The sequence below is a fragment of the Acanthochromis polyacanthus genome, chromosome 21, assembly GCF_021347895.1.
Source record: "Acanthochromis polyacanthus isolate Apoly-LR-REF ecotype Palm Island chromosome 21, KAUST_Apoly_ChrSc, whole genome shotgun sequence".
NCBI lineage: Eukaryota > Metazoa > Chordata > Actinopteri > Pomacentridae > Acanthochromis > Acanthochromis polyacanthus.
Window position 1 is genome coordinate 9352770 of NC_067133.1, and position 26638 is coordinate 9379407.

The 26638-nt window shown below is 37.6% G+C and overlaps 3 protein-coding genes across 5 annotated transcripts in view; 1 reads left to right on the forward strand and 2 right to left on the reverse strand.

Moving 5' to 3' along the window:
• fkbp10a (FKBP prolyl isomerase 10a) overlaps window positions 1-2907 on the reverse strand; it is a 20544-nt gene extending 17637 nt beyond the window's left edge. Inside the window, exon 1 of the mRNA XM_051941208.1 lies at window positions 1071-2907. The gene's annotated coding sequence lies outside the window, so the exon portion shown is untranslated. The remainder of the gene's footprint in view (window positions 1-1070) is intronic.
• p3h4 (prolyl 3-hydroxylase family member 4 (inactive)) overlaps window positions 1-6204 on the forward strand; it is an 8474-nt gene extending 2270 nt beyond the window's left edge. The window contains exons 2-7 of the mRNA XM_022193603.2: window positions 239-388; window positions 467-638; window positions 2919-3047; window positions 3129-3274; window positions 3771-3854; window positions 5764-6204. Coding sequence (XP_022049295.1) covers window positions 239-388; window positions 467-638; window positions 2919-3047; window positions 3129-3274; window positions 3771-3854; window positions 5764-5913 — 831 coding nt within the window. The 3' untranslated portion in view covers window positions 5914-6204. The remainder of the gene's footprint in view (window positions 1-238; window positions 389-466; window positions 639-2918; window positions 3048-3128; window positions 3275-3770; window positions 3855-5763) is intronic.
• A 1942-nt stretch (window positions 6205-8146) lies between these two features.
• LOC110950817 (disintegrin and metalloproteinase domain-containing protein 11-like) overlaps window positions 8147-26638 on the reverse strand; it is a 33575-nt gene continuing 15083 nt past the window's right edge. Inside the window, exons 12-26 of one of the 3 annotated variants that reach the window (XM_022193605.2) lie at window positions 26434-26524; window positions 24850-24901; window positions 24339-24438; window positions 23443-23514; window positions 23218-23310; window positions 22707-22787; window positions 22565-22615; window positions 22420-22483; window positions 21366-21471; window positions 20849-20968; window positions 20594-20762; window positions 18950-19061; window positions 17095-17185; window positions 13506-13523; window positions 12123-12257 (exon numbers count right to left, since the gene is read on the reverse strand). In XM_022193605.2, the coding sequence (XP_022049297.2) occupies window positions 12242-12257; window positions 13506-13523; window positions 17095-17185; window positions 18950-19061; window positions 20594-20762; window positions 20849-20968; window positions 21366-21471; window positions 22420-22483; window positions 22565-22615; window positions 22707-22787; window positions 23218-23310; window positions 23443-23514; window positions 24339-24438; window positions 24850-24901; window positions 26434-26524 (1236 nt within the window). In that variant the 3' untranslated portion in view covers window positions 12123-12241. Of the gene's footprint in view, window positions 12258-13505; window positions 13524-17094; window positions 17186-17484; window positions 17576-18949; window positions 19062-20593; window positions 20763-20848; window positions 20969-21365; window positions 21472-22419; window positions 22484-22564; window positions 22616-22706; window positions 22788-23217; window positions 23311-23442; window positions 23515-24338; window positions 24439-24849; window positions 24902-26433; window positions 26525-26638 lie in introns of all 3 variants that reach the window. The other 2 variants (XR_002595676.2, XM_051941206.1) reach the window with 2 other exon arrangements.

Sequence of the window (26638 nt, forward strand, 5' to 3'; positions counted from 1 at the left end):
GAGTAAAAACAAAAATACAATATTTTTTCTTTGAAATGTGCTAGAGTTTAAGTAAAAAGTAGAAAAAAAAATTTGAGCACAAATGCCCAAGAATTGTAGTTAAGTAGTTGAGTAAATGTACTTTGCGGGTAGTTTGAAGATGCTTTGTCCGACTTTGACAGTCATTATAACCTAATTTCTAAGCACAACTCTTAAAAATACCATCCTGTTTATCCAATAAATGTGTTTTCTTCCTCAGCTTAACAATGTGGAGAAAGCAATAGCAGCGGCTCACACCTTCCTGAAGAAGAACCCCAATGATCCCTATTTATCCAAGAACATGAACTACTACAAGACGGTGTTCGACGTGGAGGAGTATCTGATCGACCACGAGGAGCAGCCGTATGAGGTTCATCGCTCAGCTTTACTACAGTGTGCCAATAAAACATTACCTCTCCCATTATTATAACACGTCTTTGCTCTCCAGAGTGTTTTCCTGAAAAGTGTGACCCTCTATAACAATGGAGACTTCAGCAGCAGTGCCAGGAACATGGAGCAGGCCATAACACAGTACTTTGAAATATACAGCCTCTGCTTGGCCGGCTGCGAAGGTTCCTACGAGATCTTAGAGTACAAAGACTTCTATCCAACCCTGGCAGGTAAGAACGGATGCTTTGAGTCCTTATGCTAAGCTAAGCTAATCAGCTGTAGTTTACGTACTCAAGTTTCATCAATCTCATCATCTCGTCAAGTTGCAAAACTTGGCGTCACAGATTTACCCAAGTTTCAGAATTAAGGTGAAGACCCTGCAACATTATGCACTGAGGACCCAACAAAGTCTTAGATTCTGACCAAAGCGGATGTTTATCTTCTCATTCTGACTACTTAAAAAGTGAATTAAAGACCACAAATACATGCACAACTGATTAATAATAAACTGTCAGACAATACTTAGAAGAAAGCATCGTCTAGAGTTCATATTTCTTTCACATATGGTTTATCTCAAAGCGTGCAACCAGATATCAAGACCTTCAGATGACATCAGATCATGATAATGTGGTTGAAATCTGAAGATTTGGTTGAAGTCTCACCTTTATCGTCCCCAACAGTTGCTGAGTTGGTCAAGGAACTTTCTCAGATTTGAAGGCTCTGTAAGGGTGTTTTGGTTGACTTGTCTCTTGGATGGTGCCTGTGGAGAGGCAGAAAGGGATGGTGGTTATTAAAGTATCAGACTGTACAAACTCACCGGGAATGTTTATTCCTGAGTGCTGGAAGAGGTGCTTTAGCCCTTTAAGCATCAGTCAATTCCAGCCGTTTTCAGTACAAAAAATCGCTAATATTCTATTTGTAAATAAAAATATGACGAGAAATACAGGGAATATTGGACGCGCATCGCGAGGTGCATTTCCTCGAAAACGACCGATTCGTGGATTATATACTGACTTCAAGACATGTTTTGGACAAAATATTTTACTGGCTTGTTTCGTCTGGATGTCCAAGGTTGGATTATGGCCGTTTTTTGCGGAATATTTTCATCTGTGTGTAACAATGAACCCGGAAATGTGAGTCGCGCTGTGTACGTTGAAGCCGTGTATAGAGAACGGATGGATGGATATTCGTTGTTTGTCGGACAAATGTGTTTATATTACCCGCTGTGGTAATCACATCTGAAAGTGGTTTATACCGGCGGATTCATGAGAATCTAAGCTTTCCATCGGCGTATAGTGTTTGTATAATCGCGTTTGCAGTTTCAGACATTTAGCAAATTGCTTATGCAGATCTCAAAGTGTACCGCAGGCGGGACACTGAAGCGCAACGGGTTAATCAACTGTCGAACCTTAGATTAAGGAGCAGTCCAGAGTCTGTCCTGGGCATGCAACCCTTGTGGAGTTGCTGAATGGTTAATGAGGGTTGACCACTAAGTCTAAATACATTTTATGGATTTGGAGACAGCCTGCTGGAGTACTGGGGTATTGGGAGTTATCTAGTTCTTGGACAACCAAAATGAGAGCAGTGTTGGAGTCGTTCAGAGTTTGCCTTTGTCTTTGATGCTGTTTTGGACCATCATAGATAGGTTCCCAAGTTGTAGGAGGGGTGAGGAGGACGGTGTCTGGTTTGGGAATTTCAGTGTCCCACTTTTTTCTGAAGTCATGGCTCTGTTGGCTTTGGGATGTATTCAGGCAACTGAATGAGAGTCCAAAACCCCAAGTCTGAGGTTTTCTGCCAGAAACCCGTGGATTTGTTTGGTCTTTGATTCGTGTGAGTAGTTGCCCCAAGAACAAGAGTTTAAGTATCTCAAAAATCTTATGTTTGAGTGACAACAGGGAAAATGAAGCATGGGATGGACAGATGGCTTGGTGCAGGGTCGGTAGTAATCTGGATGTTGTACCAGACTGTTGTGGTGTAGAGGGAAGATGAAGTTAGTGATTTACCAGTTGATCTATGTAGAACCCTCATCTATGGCTATGAACTTTATTTGGTAGTGACCAAAAAAAACTAGATATCAGCGGTCAAAAGGATTTTTTTTCCCATAGGGTGGATAGACTTAGCACCTTCGTGTCCCAAAGTGCCAGTTTGGACACCTTGTTTTGTCGGTTTCCAGGGCAAATATGAAAGCTCTGGAACTCTCTGTAGGGATTACATATCTCATCTGGCCTAGGAACACATCAGGAAGAATTGAACTGAAAAACATTGCTGGTGTGATAAATGTCTGGTATTTCCTGCTTTAGCCTGCCACCACTGCAACCCCACTCTGGATAAACAGAAGAGAATGGATAGATGCCATTTCTAATATTTTGTAGGAAATTCTACCAAGATATCAGTTAATTTAGACAATAGAACAGCGAAGGAATCCAAACAACCATGTCAACCTCAAGAATGGATGCCTCCAACGTGGTATTGACTAATAAATAACATTTTTTTTTGCCTGTTTCCCTCAGATCTCTACACCAATGTGCTGAAATGTAAAGTGAAATGTGAGGACAACCTGACACCCAGCGTCGGAGGCTTCTTTGTGGAGAAGTTTGTAGCCACCATGTATCACTACCTCCAGTTTTCCTATTATAAATGTGAGAACTTTAACCTGTTCGTTTTGCAGCATTTTATCTGTATGGTGCTGTTTTAATCATTTTGTGTTTTTTTTTTTTTAGTAAATGACGTAAAGATGGCTGCTCCCTGTGCAGCCAGTTACATGCTGTTCGACCCCAAAGACCAGGTGATGAACCAAAACGTGGCATATTATCGCTTCTACCGGGAGCAGTGGGGCCTCAAGGAAGTGGACTTCCAGCCTCGGCCTGTAAGTCCAAGAAGACTTTTGCTAGAGGACTGTGGAGGCTGAACCAGAAACTGCAGTATTTAGAGGCAACAGAAAGTCTCGACAAAGTTCACACCAGCTATACTGCAGAGAAGCAGGGCGATGGTTTCATAAAGTGGTCTTGGCGCGAACGTTAACACGATCTCAGGGCGGTAATTAGGAACTCATATAGTGGTGTAAAGACAGACTTGTTTTCCCGTCCTTTCTGATTCGGCTGCAGCTGTGGTGTCGCCGTTCTTTTTTATGCAGAGCTCCATAAAGTTGTTTTGCCTCGTAACGCTGCCCCAGTTTTCAAAAAGGTTTGGTGAAAGCTGTAAAAACTGTAAAAACCTCAAGGGCTCCAAAATGAGAGGAAGGAGAAAGAAAACAGACGAAATTTGTCGCTTTGCACAACGTCATAAAAGTGTTGGTTTTTTTGTTCTCACCTGGTGCTGCTGAGTCAACATGACTTGTCCTTTTTTTAATTTTTATTTTTCAGGAGGCTCTGAGGTATTTTAACCAGACGACCAAACAGAAGGAGATGCTGGAGTTTGCACTGAACTACCTACAAACAGAGGATGAGGTACATTTTCCACTTTTGAAGCTAAATGACGTCCAACATTTAGTCTCTTTATACAGACAGTAATGATGTCAACATGGTTTTATTGCATTATATCGTCAGAAAAGCTACTTTTTCCTGAGTCAGTGGTTGCTGATTAATAGTTTTATTGGTGTTAGAAGCTCCCTAACTGAGTGAAATGACCCATAATAAAAGCTGGTTGAACTCTTTAAATGCTAATAAAAGGTGCTGTCTGGTCTCCTTTACGGGGTTGTCAATACATAGAGCTATTTTTTGCACCCTGCATAGATATTTTGGCCAGTTTTGACCTTTTTTTTTAAAATTAAGGTTTCATTTACTCAGGCATTACTGACATTGCTGTTAATCAAATGGTCAGAAATCACAGGAAAACACAAAGTTTTCTATAAATGAAAGTAACATGGACTCATGGCTTTTTATTGCATCTAAACTGATGTTATTGTTGTGCACTGTCGCCCACCAAAAGTCAATTTTAAGCAGGAAAATCAATCCCTTAGCAGAAAATACACTGGTCCTAGCGTGCCGCTGCAACATTCTAAGTGTTTCATGGTTACACTATAAAAAGAATCCCCAAAATTGATAAAAAATCTGGCAGCAATAGTGCAGTAAAAACATGTTAAAACTGTTTAATATTATGTTTTAAAAATGCAAATATGGTGAAAATACGGCAAATATGTAGAATATACAGGTATTTTTAGTTGATTTCAATACGATAAAACTGTAATTTTACAGTCACATATAGGAATTAATGTTAAAGAAAAAATAAAATTGCAAAATTTACAGTTTTTAGCCTGTTTTTTTGCACAGTCAGCATGTAAATTAACACTTTTTTCAGTCACTTGGTTTACTGTGTAATTTTAGTGATTTGAAATAAATTTTCTTGAAGTCACAGAGGAGTAGTTCAAGGAATGTCAGAAAGCATAAAATCTGACAATTCTTTGTGTTTTTACAGTTTCTGACTCTGATAAATGATGTAACTTTGGCAGATTTTTAAAGGGCAACATTCCTTTTAAAACCGCCAGCTGATTTTGCGGTTTGAGGCTTTAATCTTTAACTTTGTGTTGCATTTTAAAAGCTTGTTACCAGCTTTTTTATTGATTGTTTAAAATCTGCAGCTTAAGAAGGCTGCCGTCTAAATGCAGTCGAATGGAAAGTACAATATTTGCAAGCATAAAGTAGCATAAAATCGAAATATTCAAGGAAATTCAGTAAATGTACTGTGCAATATTATATATAATGCCGCCTTCATTTCCTAAAACAGCATTACCTTGCTTTTTTTTTTTTTACTCAGTCCAGGCAATGCTGTCTAACTTTGCTGATCATAATCTGTGGAAGCTTTCACAGGTATGAATCCCTGACATTTCTTTGAACGGCACAAACAAAATTCCTGCACTGTGCTCGGGTGGCGGCAGATGTTTCAGATCCAGACGTTTCAAAACCTCAGAAGATAAAGCCTTAACTCTGTGCATGACTAGACAAGATGAAATTACACTTAAATGCTGCACAACAGCATTGTAAGGACCCGATGAAGCTGGAGTTCTTTGATTTGAAAACACTTTGAGGTGTATGAAGATTTACTCTGGTGGTGCAGATTTAATGCGAGCTGCAGCTGAAGTCCGGGAATAGGAAAGCAGAATAAAGAAAAAAGGATGAAAGATGTCGGGGTGGAGGAGGGTTCTGTTTTCCGGCAGCAGCTTGTGGTATGTGGCTCGGAGGTGTCGGCCACATTCATTTAGCTCAGGTCAGCCCCTCCCAGCTGAACACACTGCTGGACCTGAAGGGGGAGGAGGACGTCTGGATTACAGGCTGCACAGAATCAGTTCAGTTCTGTCACTCAGAGTGCAAGTATCTCAATAAAACATTTGATTTCTGTGTGTTTTCTTTTGCATTTCAGGACGTGGTGAGTCCAGAAGAAGCTGCCAGCTCTCACTCGGAACATCCGGACGCCGAGTTTGAAGGAATGGGCGACTATGAGGAGTCCTTCTTGGCCGAATGGTGGCAGGAACCCAAAACTAAGTGGGACACCGGAGAGGTTGCAGAATGACAAAACTTTCCCGACAGTATTTAAGCAGGACATTTCAGGAACTTATCCGTCGTGTTGATCCAGATCGGAGATTGACGAATTCCGTCTTGGCTGCCATCAGCCTTTCTGAAACTGTTTTACAATCCGTCATCAGCCTCTTAAAGACTTTTCTACATTGTTTGTGTTCCATTCCTATTTAATAAAAGCTGAATGAGTCTGTGCTGTGATATAAGGAAGGTGACATGTAGCTTTTCTTATGCCACAGTGGGTGATTGTTATAAGTTCCTCCTAATTAAATAATATTTTAATATACTTTTTTTTGTGTTTCATCTCTGAATGCCATGAGATAAATGTGTAAAAGGTGTTAAAGTGATTAGTCATTTTTACACCTCCTTAATAATTCCATCTAGTCAATGCAAAATGTCAAAACATTTCTGGTTCCACATTCTCAAATTTGTGGATTTATTTTTTATATACATATTGGAGTTTTGGGCAATTGGTTTAAGAAAACAAGTTCAATTAACAAATCAATTTGGGCTCCTTAATTAGAACTTAAAGCTGGTAAATCTAAACAGACCTTCAAAAACAAGGAAACAAAGCATTTCAGTCCACTCATAATTTCCAATCAGTCTAAATGCATGAACATGTCTACAGAATGAGCTGTAAACACTAAAACTATGCAGTAAAGGCATAGTCCCGACAGCGAAGTAACTTAAAAATCTGACTATGACACTTGAAAAAGATGGAAAAGAACACAAGAGGATCAGTGAGCAACTGAAAATCAGTGGAAACACAGTGTCAGCGGTAATGAGGGGGTATAGAAGGAGCCCTAGTACCACTGATCATGGCTGAAGTGATCAGCCTTCTAAAATGACTCCACAGACAGTGAACTGCTTTCACAATCCAGCTCTGAAAAACAGATGACAGCTGCTTCAGACTTGGTCCAGGAGTTACCAATGGAAATCAGAGTTTCTCTGACAGCTCAGAACGTGTGAAAGACACTTCAGAACATCAACCTCTACGGACGACATCCAAGAAAACCATGCCTATTCTTCAAAGCAAAACTGCAAGATGAAACTTTGCTAAAGAACAAGAAAAGAAGCCTGATGGATGTTGGGAAAACATTCTTTGGTGAGATGAAGATAAATTTGTCGTTTGTTTGGTGTGAACCTGACCAGGACTACCACAGTGAACGCATAGTCCTGACAGTGAAGAACGGAGGTGGGAGTGTGATGATATGGGGCTGCATGAGTGCAAAAGGTGAATGTCTGTGGGTCAACCAAAATACTGGCTGACAAGAAACTTGAAGAAGAGGAATAATCCACCATGGGAACCATCCAAAGTACTAAATCACTGAAGAGTTTCCGAAAAGAAATTACGACCTGGACAAGTACGTGTCTGACTTAAATCCAATCAAAACAACTTTGCGGTATTTTATAGAGAAAGGCAGATCAACACAACCCCTCCAACAAAAAACAGCTGAAAAAATAGTCTCTGAAGAATGATAGAACATCTCTGCAGAAATTCAATATCTTCCATGCTGTGGAGGACGAAGTCTAATCATAAATAAAAGTGGACATCTGAAGCATTGGGGAAAAAAATCTTATTTGAATCTCAGTAATGAAAAGATTTTTGTTTTCACTGTGGGGCCTATATTTGTAATACAGTAAACCTAAAAAGTTAATTTTTAATTTTGCATACACTGTAAAAAATCTGTTATATTAAATTACAGATGACCAATAAAATCCCAGAAAAAGCCAATTAATTGACATGTTGACTGTAAAAAAAGAAAAACAGAATGTCAAAACTGTTTTTGTCCTGTATTCATAACGGTAATATCTTGTTTTACCATGTGCGACTGAAAAATTATGGTAAGGATATTGTTTGTTTGTTTGTTTGCTTGTTTTTTTTACAGAGATTTGATATTATTTGAAAGTAAAGAACTTTCATCAGTGATGGTGCCTGAATATTCCGCAATTTTTAACATATTTTAAGATATTTTTTCTGGCACCTTTGCTGCTGGATTTCCACTCTTATGTGTTGTTTATTTTTTGTTTTTGTTGTGTATTGCAAGTCAGGTAATACTGGTGTAAGATTTTGCACAATTTTATCTTTAACTACTATTTTCCCCCAAACTTCCTTCAATTTTATCTTTAAAAATGACTTTACAGAAACAGAAATGCGACTAAATCTAATAAATAATTAAAATAATAAAAAGCCAACAGAGAAAAACATCAAGACGTGAAGGCAGAAGTTGCAGTTTCATGTTTTAGTATTTTATTTTTCCCTCCATGTCAGTCCTTCTCCAAGCTTTAGTTCATTCCTTTATTTTGTTTCAATTCAAAAAGATAGTGTCTAAAAATATGGGGTGGGATGCATCTCATTTATAGTTTTTTTGTGTGTGTGTGTGTGTGTGTGTTTTTAATCTTTTCCGATTGTATTCGATACCAACTCTGTACATATTGTAAGAACAATAGTGCATCTGCCATAGTGCAAAGCTCAAACTGACCTCATCCACACACACAGTATCGGACAAGCTGCCTCCTGAAACCCCAAAAACCACGTCTTTAATCTCATTTACAGCAAGGACCGGGGAGGGGTCGTTACAAAGTTTCTGGGCTATCGACAAATGTACAAAAAGATTTCATGACATTTCGGTGACAGCTAGAATGACGGGTCTGATGACAAGCTTCAGCCGCTTTTAAAGATGCACGGACGGCTACGGGAGGAGGTTCGCGGATGCAGCACAAACTCATTATTTAACATAGCTTTTTTTTTAAATAAATCTTCATACATTTTGCATTTAACATTCAGTATAATCTTGCACGTATTTACAAACGGGTGTGCATACAAGTTGGCTAGTGCTCGTTGTTTTTGTTTTTTTTTTCTGTAGGTACATGACATTAAAAACTGGATGTGCTGCCTTCGTGGTGCCATGGCTGCTGCAGCTCGTAGAAACAGGATCTTCTAGAGGTAAAAACCCGCCTATCTACCTGTGATAGGAGGAGTGTTAAAGTGGACACAACTTGCCCCGAACACCAATGTAAACGCATTCTTCCTCGTCTTTAAAAATCACTCGTACATTCACACACAAACAGAGTAAACCTCCGAAGAAACTTTGGGCCTGAAAGTGGTGAACAGACACAGATAGTGGAATGTATGTTGGTCGGTCTGTCGCTGAAAACACTAAGTTTCGGTCTCTGCTGCTTCATAGATTTTTTTTTTTTCTTTAAAATGATCCCAAAACCATAACACCGAGCTTCCCTTTGTTGTTTAGTACCTGAAGTTCTGTGTGGGGAGTGTTGGTGGACGGAGGGCAGGTAGGAACAGAGAGCTTTAAACAAGTTCTTCCTCAGTCTCTCTCTTGGATAAAACATCCCAACAACAGCCCGTTTATCCTTCAGATATTTCCATCCCAGCTAGGGTTGTTTTTGTTCCAAACAGAAGAAGATTTTCTGCAAAGTTGTGGCAGTTTAGTGGGATTTTTTAAAGTGTTTTTGAGCTCACAGAATGATCTCTAAAGACAATAAAAAAAAACATTTTTCAAACATTTTTGCACTTAGTTCATTCTGTGTTATCGCATGAAAGTTCTGTAGAGCTTTGGTGATGTTTCCAAAAGGAAGGTATTTTGAATGTTCTACTTAAAGGCAGGATAAAGTTCCCTACAAACATTCTTGAAATGTTTGGTGACAACACTATGGGACCATTATGTTCTTCAAACGTTTTCTAAATGCTGCATTGAGAATGTCTTATGTAGCATCATAATTTTCTCTCAACAACGTCCATAAAACATCATCAAAAGACTTCTACTCTTGTTAATACACCCAAAGTTGTGGGAACATTTTTGTTGTTCTAAAAACATTGAGAAAGTTCTGCAAAGTTGTGGCAGCTCAGTGGGAATCGTTCCTAGAATGTTGTTCTAAGAAAAAAGAATAAAGATCTCTAAAGACATTCTCTGAACATCGCACTTGAGAACGCCCTTCTGTTGGTATCATTTGAAAGTTCTGCAAAGTTTGGTAGTGTTGTCAATGAGACGTTGTTTAGAATGTTCCACTTAAAAACGGGATAAAGTCCCCTAAAAATATTCTGAAAATGTTTGGCGACAACACTGTAGAACCATTCCGTAATTCAAACATTTTCTAAATGTTGCACTGACAATGTCTTTAATTTGTTATCACAAACACTGTGAGAATGTTTCATGGACTGATGTTCTATAATATCTTCCCTCAACAACATCCAGAAAACATACTCAAAATATTGCAACAAAATGTTCTAATACATCCAAAGTTGCGGGAACGTTTTTTTGTTCGAAAACCATTCTGAGAAAGTTCTGGAAAATTGTGGCAGCTCAGAAGGAATTTTTTTTTCCCGTTTTTAACTTTCGAGAATTTTCTTCTAAGAAAAAAGAATAAAGATCTCTAAAGACATTTTCTGTACATCGCACTTCAGAACGTCCTTCTGTTGGCATCATTTGAAAGTTCTGCAGTTTGCTGATGCTGCCAGTGGAAAGTTGTTTAGAATGTTCTACTTAAAAGCAGGATAAAGTTCCCGAAAAACATTCTTCAAATGTTTAGTGAGAATGTGAAAGCTGTGAGAAATCTTTTTTTTTTTCTAAAAATGTTCTGAGAAAGTTCTGGGGATGTTTACAGTGTGATTTTTTTTTTTTTTTTTGGTTCCCAGAATGTTCTTGTTAACGGCAGGATAGAGCTTTTTGAGAGACATTTTAAGAATGTTTGATGATAAAACTGTAAGATCATTATGTTCTTTAAACATTTTCTGAATACTGCAGCAAAAATGTTCTGTCTCAGTTCAGTGTTTAACCTCAGAGCAACATTATTTCAGAAGATAAATATCTTTAAAGGTTCTTTGAACATTAAATAAAATGCTTTCTTAGAATTTGCTGGTGATGTTCTCAGATGCTGTGAAACATTCAATGCTAACTGTGAAAGTTCAGTTATGTTTCCTGACGTCAACCCCAAAAATCCTCAGAACATTGAGACTTAATGTTTGATCTTTATCACTTTACAGGAAAAGTTTTACACAAATAATCTGGAAAACGTATTTTAAATGTTGTTTAAGAATGTTCTGCGTTCCTAAAACATCCCTCAACCATTCTCAGCTACGACATTCTACTTTTAACCTACAGGAACGTTGTTGGAAATGATAAATATTTGTCGTTTTAACACCAGATTAGAACTTATAGGTAATGTTGGTCAAAGATGTGTTGTTTTTTTTTTTGTTCTAAAAATGTTTTGAGAAAGTTCTGAGGATGTTTTCAGTCGGAGTTAAAACTTTTTTTTTTGTTCCCAGAACGTTCTTCTTAACGGCAGGACAGAGCTTTTCTAAAGACATTTTTAAAATGTTTGGCGGTAACACTGTAAGATCATTATGTTCTTTAAACATTTTCTGAACGCTGCAGCAAAAATGTCCAGTCTTGGTTCGAAAGGAACATTATTTCAAAAGATAAATATCTTTCAAATGTTTTTGAATGTTAAAGTGTTTTCTTGCAGGTGAATGCTTTGGCAATGTTTGATGCTAACTGCTAAAGTTCTACGATGTTCCCTTAACATCATCCCCAAAACATCCTCAGAACATTAGGACTAAATATTTGGCCTTTATCCCGTTACAGGAAAGTTCTATAAAAAAAATCACCTGGAAAACACGTTTCAAATGTTGTGTGAGAATGTTCGGCGTTCCTGAAACATCCACCCCAAGGTTCTCACCTAAAACCTTTAACCTCACAGGAACATTGTTGGAAATGAGAAATATCTGTTGTTTTAACACCAGATTAGAACTTGTAGGTGACGTTCTACCGTGTTTCGGGAACGTTCCCTGCTAGCTGGGATGTTACCAGATGTTCCTGTTGAGATGAATCTTGTCGACCTTTCCTAAAAACTCTGATTTCACCGTGTTGAGTTCTCGTTCCTCCAGCGTCTATCATCAGTGTTCTCCAGTCAGTGTGCAGGCGGGCATTGGAAAGACAAGTCTCACGTTAGATTGGTCCACCGTTGATATGTTCTTTATCAGACTGTCCGAGACGTAAACAGACACCGAAGCACATTCGTAGAACCACCTGACTGGAGGAAGAACCGCCCGCTAACTCCAGATCAGGATCCTCTGGTCCTGGCTGGTTTGGTTCTTAGAGGTTCTCCAACAACAAGACGAACGGAGCCGACGGGAGCAGTGGAGGAGGGAAACACAACAGAAGAGGTTTCGGAGGGACTGTGGGACTCGTAGTGGAAGACTTTTTTTGTTTTTTGTTCCCCTCTTCTTCAATGTGGAAACGACACAGTGAGAGGAGGAAGACGGAAGTGGACGAGACACAAGGACAGAAAGACAGACAGAGATCTTATCCTCCACCAGATCTAGAAGAGAAACAAGAACAGAGAGGATATTAATGGAAGAAATACTGCTGCAGACGGTCACATACACCGTAAAAATCCAGAAAAACGCGGTATATAATGGTGGCTATAACATCGTAAACACTGTAACATCCAAAGACTGTCAAAATAACCACAAGTATGTCAAATAATGCTATTTATTGCTAAATGATAAAAAAAGAAGTAAAACTGTCATTTTATGGTCACATTGTGAAAGAACAAGTTACTATTCAACATGTATGTCAGCATGTAATATATGTTATGCATATACATATTTTTCTTTCAAAAATGTCAAATATCTGTACAATAATGATATTTTTAGCTGATCTACTGAAGGTAAAACACTGTTATTTTATGTTTTTTATGTTATTTTACCAGATAGTCTTTGTAATTAAACAAAACATGCAAAATTTGTAAATTCACAGATTTTTTTAGACGAACAATTGACATTTTTCAACCTTACTATACATTTATTTTTCTTTCAAAAAAGTGTCAAATATCTGTAAAATGGTGACATTGTTTAGCTGATCTGAATAAAGTTTGGCCACACATTGTAAAATAAATGCAACACTATTTGAAAACTACTGATTTTTCATGTGGACATCCTTGACATTATTGGGATTTTTTTCAAAATAAAACAATCAACATGTAAATTTATAAAAACATTCTGTGTGGTTTTACCAGATATTTTTGGTAATTAAACAAAACATGGAAAAATTTTTTGACAGACCATTTGCCATTGTCTCTTAATCCTGAACATAGATATATTTTCTTTCAAATAATGGCACATATCTGTAAATTAACAAATTTTTTCTGTTTTAAAGAGACTAAATTAGTGTAATTTTACAGTCTACTGTAGTAAAAATAATAACTTTTACTTATAAAACTTTATATTTTTGATGCGGATTTTATTTACAGTCTTGGCTCATTTATATCACAGTTTTTAGTTGTGATTTTTTGTTATCTGTAAATTAATAAAATGGGAAAAATCTGTTAAATAACAGTTCAAAAAATTTTAAGCACTTTTCAAGCCCTTATATTGAAGTTGTTTTTTTTTTCAAATAACAAATACCTATATTCTTCTTTGTCCATTTTACCAAACAGAGGTTTATTCATGCATCAACTACAAAAGTTTATTTCTTTTCAAACTGGGCATGTCATCTCAGCTTGGAGGTTTAAACATTAAAGCTGGAACGAGAGGATTCTGGATGCTCTGGGATATTTTGGTTTTACCTTCCTCTTCGAATGTTCCTGCATCCAGTGAGTAGGCAGGAGAAAGACGGCATAAAGACATATTGTGTTAATAACAACAGACAAAAAACTGTCTAAGAAGCATGGTATAAAACTGAACATCTTGCAGTAGAATTTGCAGAAAAAGCAACAGACAAACATTAACAGAAAAGCTGCACGAGAATCAGATTTTACAGGTTAGAATCAGGAGTTAAACTGGGATTTTTGAGACGGAGGAGAAAGTGTGCAGTGAAATCATGGCCATAGACGTAGAAATGAGGATTAGTTTTATAGTAGAAAGTAGTTCCAGAAAACTGCACACTGTTTCAGTGGACTTTTTGTAGCAAAGAAGTTTCTAAATATCTTTTTAAAGCTAAATTACTTTCACAATTAGAGTCCGATATCTGAAATTAAATCTAAACATCTAAATACCCAGATATAAATAATGTTGTTGTAAGATGATTTTATTAATTTATTTTCTGTATCTTTTGGTAATTTGAGAAGAAAATAAACTGTAATTTCTATAGTATATTTTCAGTATAATAAATTTTATTTTCCTTATTAGGTGACTATATATTTTTTTAATTTATGATCAGATAAGTTCATATTTTCCAGAATACTACTACTACAAATATTAATGCATTTAAGCAGCACAACTGATTATTCCCAATAAAACTTCACCTGCTAAGCAAGAAAGAAAAAAACATACAGATTTGCAGAAATAAAACACAGTTCAGTATCTAAGTCTTTTATATTGAGCTGGTTGCTGAGATTTGGCCACAACGACTTCAGATTTCAGAATAAAAACATGAATGAATCAATAATTTAGTCGATTTTTTTGATCCGTTATTCACTTCCAACACTCTAAAAAGTAAATGAAGGGACCTATTCCCGCCATTTAATAAAATACACAGCTGTAAGATTTTAAAAAACAAACAAATTTACTGATTTAGATAAACGTTTTCAGTTTCAAATATTATTTTAAAGAGTTCAGTTGACATGATGAAGCTGAAAGTAATTTAAACTCAAATATCTGTGTTAGTTGAGATATCTTGATTAAATTGGTTTGATAAAGTAATTTTTCTTCACCTTGACTTCAAGATCTTCTCTATCTTAACATGCCTGAACAATTTTAGATAGCTAGGAGTGATAATTTTAAAAAAATCCCAAACTTTGATCACAGAAGAAAGTTAGTTTGTTGGTGGAACATAATTTCAATACAAGCTGTCGTAACTCAGGAAAAATTAATGCAAACCGTTGCATTAATTTTTCTTTGTTGAGCCCAAACGTGAGTCTTTAGAGTGTAAATCTTTCTTTTCAGATTTTCGTGATGGTGTCACATGCAGCAGGTCTACAGACGTCTTGCACTTTAGTTAAAACACCAGAAATGTTCAAGCCTGCGATCTAACTATGAAGAAAAACGTTCTGCTAACAGCTCATGCAACATGCACAGACACCTACCGCTGGCCCTAAAAGGACTGACTGCGTGCTACAAATCATCTAATAAGCTTCTTATCAGTCAGAATTATCTTTAATTTAATTATTGTTTTTATCTGTTGCAGTCCTTTTAGGTCAGGCCATAAGGAGTGAACAACAGCCAGCATGCAACAGTGGAAAAGTGCGGAAGAAGCACTTTGGTGAAGGCATTTAGGATTAGGATGCTGCCTATAGAGTAAAAAAACAAAAATAAAATAAATGAGTAAATAAAGGGTGCTCAAGTTAACCCACGTCAAAAAGAATTTGAACTGACAGATCAGAGGAAAACTGCAAGTAGGGGGAACTTCCAGAAGTGGCACCAGTGAAGTACGTCATTTCAGATATACAGCCCCTACATGAAGTATTCACCCACTTAGAAGTTCTACCTTTTAATAGCTTTTAACACCGAGTCTTGGTCAATTTAATTTTGTTAAGAATTTATTTTTAAAAAAGTCATTTCATGTCAAAGTGGAAAGAGTAAGTAAGTATGAACCAGCTTCGATTAAGTATTTATTAGATGCATCTTTGGCTGCAGTTCCATCATTGATCCTGTTGGTCTCAATCAGTCCGATTATGCTTCATATCATGATGCTGTCACCACCGTGCTTCACAGCGGGGATGGTCCGTTCAACCCTTTGAAGAACAACATGGTTCAAAAGTGACCTAAATCTCATGGAAAATGGGTATCTCCTGACCCACACTGCGCATCAGAGAGTTGAACATCATGTCTAGTCTGATGGACAAAAAGCTCCATTCTGGCCTCCTCAGACCAAAGAATCTTCTTCCAGTTGACTTCATACTCTCCACATGTCTTTTGGTGAACTCCAATCCAGATTTAGTATGAGATTTTTCCAACCGAGTCTTTCTCTTTGTCTCCATAAAGCTTTGACTGGTGAAGAACAGACAACAGTTTTTTTTTAATGAACAGTCTCTCCATCTCAGCTGCTGAAGCTTGGAGCTCCTTCAGAGGAGTCATAGGTGACTTAGTGGCTTCCCTCACTCGTTTCTTCTCGGTCTCTCAGTTTTTGAAAACGTCCTGCTCTAATCAGGTTTACTCATGTTCCATGTTCCTTCCATTTCTTAATGATGGCTTTAACTGGACTCCAAGAGATATTCAGTAACTTGGAAGTGCTCTTGTTTCATCCTGACTGATACTTTTCAACAAGCTTTTCTCAGAGTGTTCTTTAGTCTTCACTGTGTAGTTTTGTCCTGTAGTTCTGATCCACCAGTGACTGTATTTGAGATACTACAATCACTGAGACACATTCACTGACCTCAGATCATCTTTATTTAACTAACTGTGGGACTTTCAAGTTTTTGAGAATGTCTCATACTATTTGCAAGGTGTTTATAGATTTTTTTATGTTGCTCACATTATACTCTAAGAGTGCCTTCAAAATGTTGTATTGCTGTCTTGCACTGCATTACATTGACAATAACTGGCTGCACCTTACTTGAATCACTATGCAAAGGGTGAATAGTTATGAGGTTATCTATTGTCCACTTTATATTTTTAATGAACTGACAATATTTTGTAGAAATCTGTTTTCACTTTAACATGAAAGATTTTTGATAGTTTTTGTAATAACTTGTCAAAAAAAGCTAAATCAAACGAACCGGGATTCAGTGTTTAAAAGAGAAGGGGAAATTTCCAAAGGGGGTGAACACTCATGCACTCGCTTATTTCACACTTTATATTTTTAATTCATTGGCATTGTTTGTAGAAATCTGTTTTCACTTTGACATGAAAGAATCTTTCTCGTAAATACAATGGACTGTGATTCAGTGTTTAAAAGAGAAGGGAAAACTTCCAAAGGGGAGTGAATATTTCTTTAAGGCACTGTGGTAGCTTTAAGAAAAGTGATTCCTGGCAGTCAAAAAAATCTCACTCCTGCCCTGTCGTAGCTACAAAATCTGGGCAATACAGGATGGAGGTCGAAGATTTGAAAAAACAGAACAGACTTAAAAGCCAAGAGCAGCATTAGTAGCTTGGAGTCCCTCCCCCAGGTTGGGCAGTGAGTCACATCTATATTCAGAGGGGTGAAAGTGAAAGGGGGCGGGGGTTTCCTTTCGGTAGAAGCAGACAGGTACACAAAGGCATGCCAGAAACTCTTACTTAAATCCCCATCCTGTTCCCCCTAGGACTATAGCTGCCAGGAGAATAGCACCTGCGATGGACCCTATTATGATATTGGTGCCACTGGGACCTGCGCAGAGGAAGGAGGGGGAAGGAGGAAGAGGAAGGGTGCGGAGGAGGAAGAGGAAGGGCAGAAAACAAAACAACACCACTAAAAAACACACGTCAGAGGACAGCATCGACACTACATCAAACCACATCAACTCCATAGAGAGATAGATGGTAAGGATACCTGCAGACAGAAATAGAAAGATGGGAGGAAACCAGCACAGTTGGGTGGAGATGGGAGAACAGGCGGGTGAGGCAAAAAAGGGGGGAGGTCAGGGGCAGACAACAGTTAAAAAAACAAAGGAGAGAGTGTTTCATTACTTTGTTCCATTCCCCCTCTCCTGCTCTTTCAGCTGCTCAGGGTGGACTTTGGCTTTTTTAGGCCCTAAAACAGCAGCTGCTCATTGGCAGACTGCAAGAAAGTAAGGAAGACACTTGAAAACACCAACAGCACCAACCACATACACTCACATCCTGCAGTCAGTCCGTCTCAAATCATCAAGCTTCTAGCACCATTTCATCTCTGATTAGCCTGAAAATTTCAGAGCATAAAATACGGATATTTATGAACATGGGTGTGAAATGTTAGCTTGATACACCGGATACTTTCCGAGATACGACATTTAAAAAAAATAACTGCCTGTCAGCCAACGTTTAGCAGATTTTCTTGTGTTTGAACAACATCTGAGGAACTATTAAAGATTAAAAACCTGAAATTTTCACTGTTATTTGTCATCATATCATTGATTCAGAATCTGCAGCACTGGACAAGTAGATAAAAAAATTCTCTGACTAAGGTTGAGATAGTGTTTGTGCAGGACAAATGATCATTGTTTGGTCAAATACTTTCTGAATTTTGCATTTTGAACCTTCAGTCTATACTTCAATGACAAAAACTCAGGAACTACTAAAAGCAAAAACCTGTAATTTTCACTGTTATTTCATTTCATTGATTCAGAATCTGTAATATCAAACAAGTAGATCAAATATTCTCTGCGGGTTTAATAGTCACTTTTTGGTAAAATACTGTGCAAATGGTTTGAAATTTGAGGCTATGATTTAAAGATAATATCTCCAGAACTATTATTAATCTTAATACACCAAATAGGTTATTTATGAAAAAGTTTTCATAGATACACTTGTACATAGTTTTCTTCTAGATTCTTATATTTTCTACTATACTTACATAAATGTCTGATTTTGTGAGTTCATGAACAGGATTGCTGCATAATTACATTGTACAAGTATCGCAAGATAGGCCAATTAGAACAGAGTTATAGTTAAAAGAATACAAATGGAAAAAAAGTTTTGTTTTTAAATATGGAGACATTTTTCTTTTTCTGATCCAGATTTCTGGCTTTTATCATCAATAGTTTCTTAAATATTGTCACCCAAACAGCTTTTAGTTTCAATGTGCAAAAAAAAAAAAAAAAGTGCTAAAAGTGGGTTCACACACATTTAAAAAAAATATATAATGATAATAATATTCATACTTTATGACAGAGAGTTTCAAGCATATCGGAGCTGGTCGGTCAGAAGTCACAGATGATTTGAGATGGAACAACCCACATGTATAGAAACATAAGCTCTAATAGCTAAATGTGTCTGAACATTCAAACCAAACACCAAAACTCAGCAGGATCATAAAACCATCAGGTCCAGATACTGATTTCTCACAGTTGTCAGGTGAAGCCTCCATAAAGAACTACAGTGATGATGGTGGGACTATGAGGGGGAGATGAGGCAGACAGAAGAGAGACTGAACAGGCTCAGAGCCTCTATGGACCTTTCTTCTCCGGACCCGTCGGCACCGTCGGCTCCGGGATCGGATCGAAGACGCTGCAGTCCTTCCCGGTGTAGTCCCTGTCGCAGATACACTTCACCTCGTTACTGCAGGTCTGCAAGAGAGAAATGACAACCAAGTACAACACCTGCTACCAGAAAGAGACGAGCATGAAGGAAGAAAAACGATGCATCCAAAGCGCTTCTTTTTGCAGGTTAAAGCCAAACCTGTTTCACACTGACACACAGTGTAGCCTCCAAACTCCAGCAGGTTAAAAACGCATGTTATCACTTTTAAAAATTGTCAGAATTATTCTGTTTAAACTGTAAAAACTGGAGAAATCACAGTATTTTAAACTATTTGAAGTGCCATTCAGTCAGGAAAAAATAAACAAATCAAAGCTTAAACTCATAATAATTCATCCAAAACAATTTATTCTACATATTTCATTTAAAAATTGCCAAAAATAAACCTTTTCCACTCACCATTTTCTGTAAAAATGTTTTAAAAATCTGTGCAAAATGTCCTTATTCTGACATGAATACAAAAACGAACATGCTAAACTGCAAAAAAACAGAAAAAAAACATTGTTTTCAATTTTTCAACGGTTCTTGCACTAATATTCTGTTATGCTGATCAGTCACAGAAATTAACCAAATCTAAGCTTACACTCGTGACATTTCATCAGAATGACTTTATTCTTTGTATTTCATTTCACACTTCAAACATTTTACACCCACTACTTTCATTAAAAACAAAAAATCTGTTCTCCTTGGTGGAACTAAGAAGCCATTAGATGCCTTCAAAAACAGCAAGAAAATAACGACTTTTTAAAACAGAAAAGTCAACGCAGATATAATTAATATGTCAAATAAATTGGACATAAGTTTTAGTCAATTCAGAAAAGGAGTTATTTCCAATCACAACTTTTAAAGATAGGAAATTGCAAATATCATTTTGATTTAATGTACTTGCTCTTGGGTTTAATACATATCATGTGAAACACTGTTCTTTTGCTTTTAAACCATATAAGGATTTTTTTACTTATCCAACTTCAGCTACTTTTTGCAGACTACTGTAACGTGTTTACACTGATACAGGCTATCGTTGGTATATTTTGGGAGATACTTTAATCATTAGAGATGCTGTGATCTTTATCTACAATCATGCACACTCTAGTAGAAGTCAGATTGTATAAACAATGAAATAATATCCGGACAGCTGTGTGTGTGCACCTTTGTAATGTTTATGGACCGTGATTGGTGCTGAAATGTGCACAAAGCCTCAAAATTTGTTTCGTGTGCAAAGAAAACCTGTTTAAAATATATAACTTTATATATATATTTTAAATCATGGAGGGGCTTTGAGGCTTCCTCTTGTTTTTTAGTCATTAGTTTCAGTGAAAAAGTGGGCGTCTTGGGGCAAAAATGGGATAATTGTAAACCGTGAATAATGAATCAGTGAGTCTGGCAAACAGGACTAACATATCTCTTTGCCCCTGTACTTGCTCTGGTGCTCGAGGATGAACAGAGGAGATAGTGGCGGTTAAAACTTTCTTTTTGATCCAAATTTAGCCTGGTATCAACCCAAGTCTTGCCTTTTCATCTGAGAGTCACCAAATCAGTGTTTTCTGGAGGATTGTTTTACCCCGTGGTCAGAACAAATGCGTCCGAAGTTGGATCCTGGGCACATGCTGAGGTTGAACGCCGCCACTGGGAGGCAGCGTCTCTCCAAACACATCATGTTGGGACCGCAGGGAGTCCCGTCCTCCACGTAGCCCAGGTCTGATCCGTCCTCCAGCAGAGCGTGGCCTCCTCTGGAAGAACAGCAGGGTTACAATCACAGCCCTGATGCATAACAAGCTTTACTTTCTGTTGAATGCAACGGATGTTTCTGGTTTACCTGCAGTCCAGGTACTTGTTCTGGTGGTAGAGGGTGAAGCTCGTCACTTCGCCCTGCAGGTCTCCAAACTTTGGCTTCGTCGTCACGTTGGCACAGAACAGGAATCCACACAGAACATCCCTGAAAGAAGAGAAAGAAGAGGAAACAATGCACAAAAAACTGGGATTGGACTCACAGTTGTGCAGCTTTTTTGGGGTTTTTAGGTTGAACGCATCATGGAAACCCTTTTTGGGTGATCTAGTTGATGCAGCAGATGCTCTTTTATATCATTTTTGTTAGAAAAACAGCCAAATGTTCTCTACTGACAAATACATTGGAGAAAGCAAGATCCACCAGCGAGAAACAGCAAAGATATTTTAAGTTTTTAAATAGTTTTTGGATGATAATGACGTTTGATTGACCAGGATTTGTTGAAAATCAGAAAAATAAAGCCAGCGTTATCCTCAGAATCAAACTTAAGAGGTGTAATAATAATAAAAATAAAGTGAACACGCACTATGATAATGATATAACTCACGGCTTGTTGCACTGCAGCCATCCTTGGCCTTCAGGACCCGGACCACAGTTTCCTTTTTCTGTTCCCTCAGCGTTCAGCTTCTCATAACAAAACCTATCTGCTGAATCTGGTACAACAAACAAAACACTGTTCTTAAACTACAGCAAGGAGAATCAGACTAAAGCAGGCAGGAGTACATACAAAGTACAACAGAAGTGATGAAACACCGGCGCAACGTCACTGAAATGTCAAATGATTCAAAACGGCATCACCTCTGACAAACTGCAGTATTTTTTAGTTGAGTATTTACTCTTTAAAACAATTAAAAACAAATACTTTAGAAAGATGATATTGAAAATTCAGGCCCTAAAGTAGAAACTCAGTGCAGCAAAGGAGCTCAACGGTGATTTCCAATCAGTCTAACAGCATGAACATGGTTCTAAAATGACCTGTGAACACCAGAACTATGCAATGAATGCATAGTCCTGATAGTGAAGAACTCCATCGCTCCACATGGAAAAGAACTGCCAGAAGAGTTTTAAAAATCTTATTGTGAGACTTCACAAAGACGGAACTAAAAATCAGTAGAAACAGTTGTAGCAGTAATCAGAGGCATAAAAGGAGCTATAGTACCACCAATCAGAGCTGCAGTGGTCGTACACTTAAAATGACACCTAATCCTAACCAATATTTCCTGTACAATACTTATGTAATCTGACTTTGAAAAACAGATACTGCTTTATTTCATAGTTCAGACAGTGAGAAACTTTGCTTAAGTGTTGTCGCTTTGGATGGAATCCAAGAAAAAAAAAACTTGCTTACTCATCACAACTTAATTGCACACTGAAACTGGGCTAAAGAAGATTAAAAGAAGCCTGAAAAATATAGAAAGTACATTCATTAGTCAGATTAGACCGAGATTCAGCATGTTTGGTGTGAATCTGACAGTGAAGCAAAGAAGTGGAATCATGTGACATTTAAGTGATATTACCCAGGTGTGAACTTACTTCTGTTGTTAAAAAAAACAAACATGTAAATGTTGGTGAAAGAAATGCTGTGTGGGTTCTCTACATACTGTATCCCCAGAGTCCTTTGCACTGTCCATCACGAGTCCTGCATCGCCCGCCGTAACATCGACCCTGAGGAGATGAAACAGCACAAATCAAGTGTGCTACAAAGTAAGCTGCAAATTGGAAAATGGAGCACAAACCAGCTCCTACCTGGCTGCTATCACACATATAGCCATCCAGCTTGTGGACATTATGAGGGCACTGCATGGGGAGCAAAGCACACAATGCAATGAATGCTCAGTTTAAAGCAATCTTACAGCTTTTTGCAAGCTTTACACATAAATAGTGATACCTGGCTGGAGTCTCCGGTGCAGGTTTCTGGGATATCACAGTCATTCACAGCATCTCGACACACCACACCTCTCAGCTCGTACTAAAACACAGAACATACAAAGATTTTAATGCAGCATAAAGGTCCAAAACTATAGCAGTAAGAAAACACAAGATTTCTGCACGTCATCCAGCATCTCTTAAAATAAAAGCACTTCTGATGACTTACAGAAGAGACAAAGTAACACATCATAAACCTGCTAAAAGGACAAAGCCTGAGATGAAAGTTTAAGATGTTCAAATCATCCCACAGATCTCTGGAAGTTATTTTTTACTTCTGCCAGCTTGATGAGCGAAACTTTAGAAGCCGGATGCCAAATACGTCGTTTGATTCCAAAACTGTTCTTGACACATGCAGAAATAATCACGGAGGATGTTATTTTCTGCTGCTTTCTTTATTAATCTTTTTGCTTTTTCTTTGTCACATATGAAGAGGACTTGATGCTGATCTAGTTTACCGTTACTCAGCTCACCTTGCATCCACTGCAGCAGAGTCCATTACTGCACATGGCATCATGGGTCAGCGTGCACTTTTTACAGCAGTTCCCTCCACTACGTGCACACTCCTGTAGGCATGAAAACAATATTTATCTCAGATTTATATAAAACCGACACTATCTGCAGCCCCCATACATCGTGTGTAGGTGCAGCAGGTCAAAGATCTGGACTTCATACATGACGTCCAGCAGGAAACTCACCACCTGGGATCCACAGTCGCACTCTTCTCCTGCTTCCACGAAGCCATTCCCACATTCAGGAGGGTCCAACAGCTGAAAGAGGCAGACAGGCAAATGCATGAGTACATATACCACAGATGGACCAGACATGAAATCATATAGGAGAGTGTTGGCTGGAAGAAAAATGTGGAGAAGAGCGTTAATCACAACAAGAAGTGTACTAATCATCAAGCTGGGACTAGATTCTCTTGTGGATGTGCACAGAGTTTTGGATGCCACCAATTTGTAGTTGTTCTAAATCAGGGGGGGTCAAACTCGTTTTAGTTCAGGGGCCACATTCAGTCCAGAGTAGGCCAGAGTAGGAAAATCACAGCATAATAGAGAAACAAAATGACAAAAAATGAGACAAACGACACGAAATTAAACAAAAAAGCAGAAAAAAAGGGGGAAAAAAACAAAACAAACAAACAAAAAAAAAAAAAAATCACAAAAACGCTTGCTCTGTCTGTTACCAGAGGATGGACAGGCTGGTGGGGGTGGTTAAAACTTTGTTTTGATCCAAATTTAGTCTGGCATCAACTCTGATCTTGCTGTTTCATCTGAAAAATCACCAAATCAGTGTTTTCTGGAGGACTGTTTAACCCCGTGGTCAGAACAAAGCAGTCCAAAGTTGGATCGTGGACACATGCCATGATCTCAAGTGTTGCAGGAGCTCTGGGAGCAGAGCATCACTGCACAAGGAGGCTACTATGATGGCAAAATTTTAGACATCTGTTCGGCGCACTCATGTTTTTGATCACCTTCTATATGCCCAAATAATCCAGCATTGTTCAGGTTAACCTCTGGAATTAAAATCTGTTCCGTTCTGAAAGTGACTACACTGACAGTACTGGTCCACGTCCCCACCTGACCCTCACCTTGTTGGGCTTGTTGAAGAGGCAGCTCCCTCCTCCCTGCAGCAGGAACTGGATGTACTCGTCCACGCTGCAGCGGGAGAACTTCCTGGGCAGATAGAACCTGCAAACACAGAGATCGAGACGTTACGGAATGGACAAAATAGAATAAAAACAGCAGCGCGCTTCCTGCCAGTGAGCGTTGCCAGATCCGCTGTGGGTGTCGCTGCCATCGCGCTGCAATCTGACAGAAATGTTACCATCTGTAGTAAGACATTACTCAAGCAAATAATTAGGATCTGCATTGTTCCATCTGCCAAAGCAGAGTCGAATCCAAGCCGCTCATGTAGTAAATACGTTTAATTTACCGGTTTTAATTCTTAAACGGTGGCCCCTTGTCTGTGATGCTGCAACAAATTTGCTTAAAGCATCAGATAAAAAAAGCAGTTTGGCTTATTGAAAGAAAGTCAAAGTGTTCCAGGTGTTTTATTGTTGAACTGAGAGGTAAATTACAGGATTAATTATAGATCTTTACCCAGTGTCCTCCATGATGCAGCCGACCCAGGCATCTGGACACCTGCAGTCTCCTGTGAGGCAGGAACGAGGGAAAAGAGAAAAGATGAGAAAGGTTGGAGAAAAAAACCCAACAGCTTTTAGGTAGGATTTACAAAAACAAAAAAAAGTAAGCTTTTTTTACACATTGTCTCTGTTTTAGTAAATTGCAGATGTCTAGTAAAGTTACAGAAAAAAATGCTTACATTTAAACATTAGCTGTTAAAAAAGCAAGGAAAAACTGTAAATAATGCCCCACATGAAAAATCAGCATCTTTTTTTTTTTTAACAAATAATCAGTTGTTCTTTTACAATATTGAGTATGAAATTTTACTGTATTCAAATTAGCAAAAACTGATTATTTTACACATATTTTCCATTATTTGAAAGAAAAAAATATTTATATACAGATCCCCAAATCCCTTTTTGGTATAAAGAAAAAACAAAAAACAAATAACATCTAGTAAAAGTCACATAAAAAAGATTATTAGCATGTTGACTGCAAGAAAAAAAAATTCTGTTGTAATTTAAGTAAATAATGTAATGTATTTACAGATATTTGCAGATCAAAAATCTATATTTTATATTATTTGAAAGAATACATCATTTATATATATAATTATTTTTGCAATGAATGTTTCTTTACATATTTAATGTAGAAACACAAAATCTGCAAAAATCTGTATTTTTATACACAATAATTTATTGTTTTATAATGTTTGACCAAAAAATTGCAATATGTTTGATGTATTCAAATCAGCAAAAATCATTGTTATTTAAATCATCAAAAAATAAAATTTTACAGAAATTTGCAATTTTTGGAATAAAAAAATATGTATATTAAAGACTGAAAAGTGGTAAATAACTTGTCTAACGTATCAGTTACTTTGAAGGTTTTCCCAGTTTTGTTAAATGACAGATAATATCTAATAAAATGACAGATAAAAGTAATAATTTAGATGATAATTGTAAAAAAAGATCAAAATTGTAAATAATGCCAAAAAATAAAAAGAAATTCTACAAACAGTGGTTTGTTTTACAATTTATGACTATAAAATTAGACTGTTTTACTGCATGTAAATCAACTGAAAATATAATTATTTTACAGATATTTGCTAGAGCTCTCACTGGTTTTACAGTTTTTTTACTGTTACTGGATTCTATTTTTCTGTTTAATTTTGCTTTTTTTCTGCCAAATTTCTCACCATATTTTGCAGAATATGTATTTTTTTTACAGTGCATATAAACCCGGACATAAAATAATGCAGTGATCAGTATTTATAATCTCAGCTATGACACATGAGGAACATTATTAATACCACTGAAGGAAGCTTTTCTGTTGGACTGACTCCTAAGTTTAGGTTCTGCTCTGATCTCGTGTCCTGACAGTGAGTAATGGAGCTGAAAGTTCTTCAGCATTAATCACTGAACTCATTGCTCTCTGGCAGCAGGATGCAGGTGACTGATCACCTAATGGACCGGTCCAATTACAGAAGAGAGCTGCTGGACCCGGCATCAGGATTGATTCCATCTCTGCGTTATATAAAACCTTCCGTCATCATCTCACCTGCAGAAGCTCGAGCGTTGTTCCACCTCATCCCGATGTTCTGGCCCAGACTCTGGCACAAAGTGATGGCCATCGCACCGACGCTCCCGTACTGAAACAAGCATTTCACATCAGATAGGGAGAGCTCAAATGTTACAGGTAACTTAGTTTGCACCAACCAGAATGAACAGGGTTAAAAATGATGTACTTTGAATATTTTGCGTCT